Source organism: Papaver somniferum, unplaced genomic scaffold (assembly GCF_003573695.1).
Source record: "Papaver somniferum cultivar HN1 unplaced genomic scaffold, ASM357369v1 unplaced-scaffold_3, whole genome shotgun sequence".
Taxonomy (NCBI): Eukaryota; Viridiplantae; Streptophyta; class Magnoliopsida; order Ranunculales; family Papaveraceae; genus Papaver; species Papaver somniferum.
Window position 1 is genome coordinate 2,967,803 of NW_020641039.1, and position 9,244 is coordinate 2,977,046.

The 9,244-nt window shown below is 38.4% G+C and overlaps 1 protein-coding gene across 1 annotated transcript; it reads right to left on the reverse strand.

Annotated features, from left to right (window-relative positions):
* Nucleotides 1-5,585: 5,585 nt before the first annotated feature.
* LOC113341607 (polcalcin Jun o 2-like) lies at nt 5,586-6,137 on the reverse strand. Its single transcript, XM_026586427.1, has one exon. The coding sequence runs from the start codon at nt 6,135-6,137 to the stop codon at nt 5,586-5,588; it is 552 nt and encodes a 183-aa protein (XP_026442212.1).
* Nucleotides 6,138-9,244: the final 3,107 nt, after the last annotated feature.

The window sequence follows — 9,244 nt, forward strand, 5'->3', positions numbered from 1 at the left end:
AAAAATTAGAAGTTAAACTTACCATTGATGTTACCAAACCTTTGAAGTTTGGTATTGAAGCTTTTGAAACCCCAACTATCTCTCACTGGCTGGAGTTTGCTTATGCTCATAATGGAATCAAATTCTTCAAAGTTTGTAGAATATTAGATCATCCATCCCCACCCTGCCCCATCCCACCCAAACATTCAAAATCCCACTACTCAAATCACAAAAGCCTGCAAACACCTCAATCTCTCCCACCACCCCAAACTTCCTACCAAAAATCCGTTCAAGAAAGAAGAAATGCCATTCATAAAGGATACTCTGATGCTGATGCTGCTCAATTCTTTGAAATCAAGATGAGGAATGCAAAACAAAAAGAATTGGAAAAAACAATTGCCAAATTTTCTCCCTCATCTTCAAAACACCTCACTTTTGGAGCCTCTGCTAGAGCTGATCCCAACTCCCCACATCCGGATGTCATTGCCATCCAAATAAGGCACAGAAAACTTGATCTCTCAAATAAAATCTCCACCAAATACAGGAATCACCAACCTAAAACAAAGATCAAGGAAGCAGCTAGAGCTAAAAATCCTTCAAACATTAATGCCAACCAAACTCTGGACACCACTGGTATCTTTCCAATCATCCCTTCCCAAACCATCATAACTCTAGCTCAAATCAAGGAAAGAATGGATGCTGAAACTGTCCAGTTCAAAAAGAAGGCTTGGAAAGCTAGAAAGACAATTCACGTCTTCACTGAAGAAGATTCACCCTCTGATAATGACAATATTAAGAATTTGGACAAGAAGAAAGTCATTCCAAAAAGGAAGCAATCAACACAGGGTGCATAGCCTATGGAAACCAATGAAACTGACAACAGCAAAAGATTCAAGGACTACCCTGAAAACTATGATGAACCTATGGACTCAAGCATTCCCCTTATGACTAATGGTGCTTTTGGATCATCAACACCAACCCCTGAGGTAATTTCATTCTCTATCTTCTATCTTGGATTAAACTGCAACCATCATTTTCTTTCCTCATACTGTTACATCATAAGCTACTATGATCCTATAGCTAGGAGACCAACCTCTAAATACCCCCCTGTATCTTATTTTTGGCAATTCTTTACTTCTATAGCCTGGAACTGCCAAGGTCTAGGGCAAAAATATACTAAGAAATATCTTAATGATATGCTGACCAAATTTAATCCTGATATCTGCTTCATATCTGAAACCAAACAGAAACATGGTAAACTTTTAAATGCTATGAATCAGCTTAATACCCAAAATTTTTGGCATGTTAATCCTGGAGGGGCTAGTGGTACAGCTGGTGGATTAGTAATGATATGGAAGAACAATCTTGATGTTGAAATTCTAGACTGTTCATCTAACCATATCAATCCTAAAATACAGCCTACTAGTGGCCCTCCCTGGATTTTCACTGGTTAATATGGTAATTCTAATAATACTCAGTGTAAACTAAATTCTTGGAAAGTTTTGGAGTATACTACTTCCAAGAACTCCCTCCCTTGGTTGGTTATTGGTGATTTCAACTTTATCTTACATGATTTTGGAAAATACAGTACCCAACCACTGGACAATGCTGAAGCTAATATTTTTAGTAACAAGATTATTGATCTGGATCTAAATTATTTAGGCAGCACTGGCTGCCATTTCACTTGGACTAATAAGAGAAGTGGGCCTTCTCTCACTGAGCAGAGATTGGATAGAGGATTAGCCACTGAGTCCTGGCTCCTCCTATATCCAAATTCAACTATCACTAATCTTGTAGCTACTAGCTCTGATCACCATCCCATTTTGCTTAACACTAATCCTCACTGGAGTACTGGTAAAATCCCCTTCAAGTTCTTTGGTCCTTGGATAGACCATAAGGATTGTAAGGATATCATTTTTGAATGTTGGCAGAGGAACTTATCTGGTTCTAGCGCTTTTCTAATTGTTAGAAAACTCAAAGAGGTCAAGCTGAAACTCAAAATCTGTAACAAACAAGTTTATGGCAACATAAAGACAAACATTGAAGAATGTACGCAACACCTGCATTGGCTTCAGGAAAAATGCTTCAATCAGGACAGAAGTAAAGCCTTACAAACTGCAATGAAAGTTCTCAGATAATGGCAAGACATTGAAGAAAAATTTTGGAAAATTAAAAGCAGAGACCAATATATCAAATTGGGAGATAAGAATACAAGTTATTTCCACATAACTACAAAAAGAAGATTAAGAAGGAACAAGATAGATACCATCCAAGATAGTTCTGGAAACTGGATTGAAAACTACCAAGACATAAAGCAATGCTTCACCAACCACTTCTCAAAAATGGCTACTTCAGAATCCCCTTCTATGAATACTGAAATCCTTAACCTCATTCCTACAGTCATAACCACTGAAGATAACAAAAATCTCAATAGAGAGGTCAAAGCTATTCTCTTCAGCATGGCCAAAGATAAAGCTCCAGGACCAGATGGCTTCCCACATAACTTCTTCCAAGCGAATTGGGACATTATAGGAGAGGACCTAGTTAAAATGGTCCAACATTTCTTGAAGTCATGATACCTTCTCAAAGAAATGAACTCAACCTTCATATCCTTGATACCCAAAATTGATAACCCTACTAGTCCCAGCCATTTCAGACCCATTAGCCTCTGCAACACCACTTACAAAATCATATCCAAACTGCTAGCCCAAAGAATGAAACCATATCTCAACAAAATCATATCTCCCTACCAATCTGCCTTCATACTAGGAAGACAAATAGCTGATAATATAGTCATTGTCCATGAAATTATTCACCACATGAGAACCAGAAGAAGTCTTAAAGGCAACAAAGGAAGTATGGGGATCAAGATTGATATGGCTAAAGCCTTTGACAGAGTGGACTGGAAGTTTCTTCATACAATTATGGTCAAAATTGGCTTCAACTCTGAATGGAGAAATAAGATTATGCAATGCATATCCACTACTTCTACTGTTGTCCTTCTAAATGGCTCCCCTGACAAATTATTTAACCCTACTAGAGGACTCAGACAAGGAGACCCCCTGTCTCCTTACCTGTTTCTTTTCTTCCTGGAGGCATTTTCCAGAACTTTATCTCATACTGAAGATTTGGGTCTCATCTCTGGAGTAAAAATTTGTAGAAATTCCCCATCCATAAATCATCCTCTTTGTTGATGATTGTATGGTTTCTTGTAAGGCAAACACTATTGAAGCACAGAATCTCAAGGATATCCTCAACATTTTTGGAGATACTTCTGGCCAACTCATCAACTTCAGCAAATAAGGAGCCTTCTTCAGCAAGGACACTGATCCAGCTCTTATGCCTATTATCTGCAAGCTTCTTGGAGTTCAAATTTTTCCTACAAATGACAAGTACCTAGGCTCTCCTTTATTTACCCATAGAAGCAAGATCCAATCTTTCAAACCAGGAGTGGATAAGATGAAGAGAAACCTGTCTAGCTGGAAGAATTCCCCACTGAACCCAGCTGGAAGAGAAGTCATAATAAAATCTGTCACCTCTATAGCAAGCATCTATCAAATGAATTGTTTCAGAATCCCAAAGAAAACCTGTCAAGATATGAACAAACAACAAAGAGATTTCTTCTGGGGAAAGAACCTGGAAAACCCCACAAGCTACTACCCAAAAGCCTGGACAGCCATTTGCAAACCTAAGGAGCTTGGTGGATTAGGTTTTATGAATATGGAGCTTTTCAACAGTGCCATGATAACAAAAATAGGATGGAGATTAGAGCAGGATAAGGATTCTCTCTGGTACCAACTAATGAATGCCAAATATTTATTGGGAAGAAATGTTCTCAGCATGAACACCAAAGCTAAAGATGGAGACTCCTGGATATGGAAAGGGGTTTTGGAAGGTATTCAGAACATTCAGCAACATTGTGAATGGAGAATAGGAAATGGAAACACAATAAAATTTGGGAGGACTTCTGGATACCTACTTCAACTGACAAACTCATCAAACCTGCAAACTGCCCCAATGATATCCAACTGCTAGCTCACCTAATGAAAGATCAAAGGGAATGGAATATTCAGCTCATTCAGCAAATTTTTATCTCTGACACTTCTCAAGTCATCATTAACCTTAATATTCACCCCAGAGAAGAAGACAGTATTCACTGGAATCTCAACAGCACGGGAAAATTTTCTGTTAAAGCTCTATACAAAGCCAAAATAGAGAATCTCTATAGAAATGATCAAACAACAAGAGACTGGAGAGCTATATGGAAGTTGGAAGTGGCACCAGCTGTCAAAATCTTTCTCTGGAAATGTGCTCATGAAATTCTGCCAACTAATGCCAAAACTGCAATCATTCTCCACTATATTGATCTCATATGCAAATTATGCAACTGTGGGGAGGAAACTATGACACACATGTTCCTCAACTGCCTTGCAGCCACTGAAGTCTGGCAGCAAATGTTAGGTGGAAATCATGGCTTATTTGATCACCATACTGTTTTCATGGAATGGTTTAATGACTGGTTTCACAATACAAACATCAGTCATAATGTCTGCATCTATGCAACCACTTGTTGGTTCATTTGGAAGGCTAGATGTGATCTAGTTTTCCAAAACATCTCTCCTAATGCTAAGAATACTACTTTCAGCATTCAACAATATCTCTGTGATTATAACAGAATTCACAAGTTACATTGTCATGCCTTGAATACTCAGGGGCATATCATTGAGAATGAATCCCATATAGATACTCCTAGAACTCATGTTGGGATCCAACAACACAAGCAGAGCTTTGGTTTTTTAATCAAAATCTGTACTATTCAGGATCCCAACACTTATCAGTTTTTCTCTGCCCTAACTATTACTGATTTTGCAGGCAACTATGTTGATAGCAGAGGACACACATGACAGTGGGGAGCAGAAGGAGCCACAGGAGGAGCAGACTTAGCCTTTCAATGGGCAGAGGAAAAGAAGCACATGAACGTAGAAATACATGCTGAAACAAGTGAAATCCTGGAACACTTCAACACTCTCTACATCCAAGCAATCAAAGGAAGATTCAGTAGAAACTACCACAAGGAAAAAAAGTCATCGAATGAAGAATCCCTATTACATATCAAACCTGTAACTTTTGTTTTACTGGATCTTAAACTGTTACATAGAACCCAAAATCTCCGAATTTTGAATTTGGCTATAACTTGTAAGAATCTTAACAGTGGGTCTAATGTTTGTCTAAACAATGACCACACTTGCATTATTAGCAATCTAAATCCTTAGCTCTGCCTAAATTTTCTTTAAAAAAAGAAATAGGACAAGCATTTTGCTCTTTAATCCACTTCGACACCCACCTAAAATGGAACTTATGTGAACAGGATTTCCATATGCTTTCCTATCCTTGCAATTGTATGGTGGGTCAAGAAACAAAAAGAAACAAAAACCCTCGAGGAGATCCGGTATTTCCAACACAAAAATTCTAAACATCGTTACCAAATCCGATTTTCACATAAAATGATAGGTCATATCTTTTAACAGAATCCTAACAACTAATTTAATTGAAAAACTAAATACATAGAAAACCCTAAAACTCAAATGAATTCGATAATTCTCTGTTTAATTTCCGCTTTGCAAGATTGTTGATCCTTGGAACATCATCTTCTTAAACTCCTCGAGCGAAATCAAACCATCACCATCGCAGTCAAAATTATGAATAATATTTTTACAATCAGAAATCGACGACGATTCATCGCCTAAAGTTTTCAAAAGCTTCTGAAGCTCACTTGGAGAAATGAAACCATCACCACTAGTATCAACAATAGCAAACGCATCTTCAATATCTTGGACTTGCTTCTCCGAATCAATTTTATTCAATTCAAGAAACTCATTCAAATCTATAAACCCATCTCCATCTGAATCAACTTCTTTGACCATTACTTGTAATTCTTCAGCTGTTGCTTCGTAACCTAAACTGCTTAATATTGAACCTAGTTCTAGATACGATATCTTACCATCTCCATCTGCATCAAATTTCTTGTACACTTCTTCAAATCCCACTGCCACAGTAACAGATGATAATGCCGCGCGACTACTAGGATTTTCACCTCCACTAATTGAAGGAGTCTTATCGGTTTTCTTTTTCTTCGAGAGAAAAGATAGAAAGCCCATGCTTGTTTGTTGCGAAGAGGACGAAAGAGAAAGAAAGTAAGAAACTTAAAAGAAGGGAAAATCAGCTGTGAAAGATCAAAAGCCATGGTTTATTATTTATAGACACAGAAAGGAACAGATTAAGGAAAACGAATTTTTTTTTTTTTTTGGATTGGTTATAGGAAACCGAGTTTTAATTATGGAAGAACTAATTTTTAGAAATTGCTTAGAATTCAGTATTTCTAAATATACTAGCACGATTAGTACGTACATGGAACACATTGCTCATTAGTTTTGTGTGTAGCCTTGTTATACAATATATAGCAAAATTCTAATGCCGGCTCTAGCCTAAAACGGGAAAGATTGGCTGTACAGGAACTCCTAAACCATAGTGGAAAAGGGTTGTGAGAATTCTAGCACTGGCTCTAGCAAAATTCTAATACTGTTTCCAATAGAACACCCCTTATATATTGTTCATTGTTCTCAACCGACAAAATAAACAAACCCTACTTATTCACGCTAACAATTCTAAGAATTCCCTAATCTGATATGGATCCGTATCAGCTCGATAATAAACTGATATACATACAGTGATACCACAACCCATGCACACCATACAACTTGCCCTTCAAAGTTCAAACAGTTCGAATATGTTTCAGACGGTGCAATAAGTCAAAGACAAGAATTACTTAATGAAAACTTAGAATATAAATTTCAAACAAGCAAAAACAATAATAATATGTATCTTTACTAAACCAATGAAATATTGATATGATGACTCTTTGGGTACTATGTATCTACGTAGTTCATACTAATATTCATGCTTAAAAAAAATAAAGGAAATAAAATAACGACTTTCAGAGATGCTTCTTTGGTTTCATTTTTTCGAACGTGGAATCAAGATCATAAGACCTAAAATCAGACCTACAAAGAGGACAAGTATATTGTTTTTTCATCCACTTTGAAAGAACCATTATGGAACTTATGGGAACACCTTTTAATAGTAGTAATATGTGCGCCATCTTCCATATCTTCCCAACAAATTGCACACTCACGTTTTCTTTCCTCATCGTCCGACTCGGCAATTTTTTTGATGAGGAGATCATGAATTTCACGGCGCAGAGTCTGGTTTTTCGTATTCATATTCAGCATCAACACAATAATAAGCTCGTCCATTCTCACCGGAGAAGAGAAAGAAAAATAAACCCCAAGTTATTCACACTAGATATATATACACAAGTGTATATGTTGAGAACCCATGGGGGACTTACCCTAATCTGTTTATTGGAGGGCATAGAATATGTCAGTCCATTGAACAAAATATTTGTTTGTGGTTTTTGTGGGCGGGCTTAATTTATTAGCAGAGGTCTCGATAAATAAATGTATATACTCGGAGCAGAATTCTAGCATTGGCTCTGACCAAAGTGCAAAATGCTAACATTAAACAGGGGTTAGTCCACAAATGAGTTGGGGGAGTTTAATGTATTTTGGATCTTGGGGATTTTGAGAGAGTATAAGAGAGTATAGGGAGTTTGAGAGAGTTTGCTGTTTTGAGTGTAGGGAGTATGAAAGACTCTCCTAAAATCTCTACTCTTTTGAGAGATTTGGAGTGAGGCACAAATACACTGTAAACTCCCTAGAACTCCCCAGAACTCCCCCAAAAAAACTCCACTCCCTAACATTCTAATTTTTACCACTTACAGGGAGTTTAAGAGTTTCTTTCAAACTCCCCCACCACTAACGGGGTTTTCTAGGGAGTTTGAGAGACTCTTCTAAACTCTCCCACGACTAACGGGGATTTGAGAGACTCCTTCAAACTCCCCCACGACTAACGGGAAAAAAACCCAACTACACCCAACTCCCCCAACTCCCTTGAGGACTAACACCCTGTTTATTTTCCTCTCGTCCCTATAGTATTCTACCTAGGAATGCTTCTAATACTACATCTAAGATTTCCTATTAATACATCAACAAAAGTAACACTAGGTTCCGGCTTTCCTGTGACTACTCTTGGCTTGTAACCATCTCTCCAAGATAACCGAAGCTCATCAACCATCAAAATAGGAATTTTGAATCCACTTCAATAATCTCTCCAATCAAAGATGTGGGTACACGAAATAGACTCGCCACGTGTCGAACACAAAAAGAAGAAGCATGACTAGGAAATCTCACTTAAAGATCTCAGTCAGGGACTTGTCAATTCCAATGTCAGAATTACCTCGTCACCAACCAGTCCCGCGAAGAACAAAGGGGATGCGAAGAGACTTGCACGAAGAATCTAAAATACGAAAGACCGAATTAGAGTACCCAACAAGACATCAACGACGAAACAGAAAGGGCGAAGTACAATAACTTGGCAAAAAAGATAACCTGCGAAGTAGATATATTGGGGAGCAAGAAAAGAGACAGGTGTCCCGACAAACCCATGTGAGCATAGCGAAAGAAGGGGAAAAAACTTTATGGAAAATGGCCTGGGCGAAGTATAAACCATTCCCGAAAGAACTCAGCGAAGTAAAATGAGCTGTACCCCATTAGAGTTGATTGGCCTATAAATAGAGGTCCTTGGGAAAGGCAATAGAGGGCCGATTTTGGAGAGAGAAAAGAGCTTAGAGTAGAGAGTGAGATTAGGGTTTCCTTGGACGAGGAAGCCGCAGCTGACGTCACGGATCCAGAGGTGGACATGATATCATCAGGAGAAGAATAGTTACGACGAAGGATACATACCCGCGAGGACGACGTAGGAGAGCGAAGAAGGAGACGACGAAGAGAAAGCAGTGAAGAAAGAGAATTGAGAAGGGCATTGGAAATATCAAGTTGGGAAGATCAAAGGCGGAGATATGAAGAAGAACGGAGATATGAGGAAAATGAGAGGAGGCAAGAAGATGAAAGACAACGCGAATTCGACCGGAGGAATGAGAAAGAAAGGAGACGTGGTGAAGGAAGACTCAGCGTGATGAGAGATGGCCGACGGGAAGAAAACGGAGGGAACCTGAATCAAGAAGTCTAGGATGAGCTGCGAGATATGAGGACGTTGATAAACAATTCGCGAAGAGGTGGCAGAGTGCAACTGGCAGAACAATAAAAGAGGTCGATAAATCCCCATATACCTATGAGATAATGTACGCTGA

Bases quoted from the DNA above. Each gene is read 5' to 3' on its own strand.
- LOC113341607 (XM_026586427.1), bottom strand. From the start codon at position 6,137: ATGGGCTTTCTATCTTTTCTCTCGAAGAAAAAGAAAACCGATAAGACT.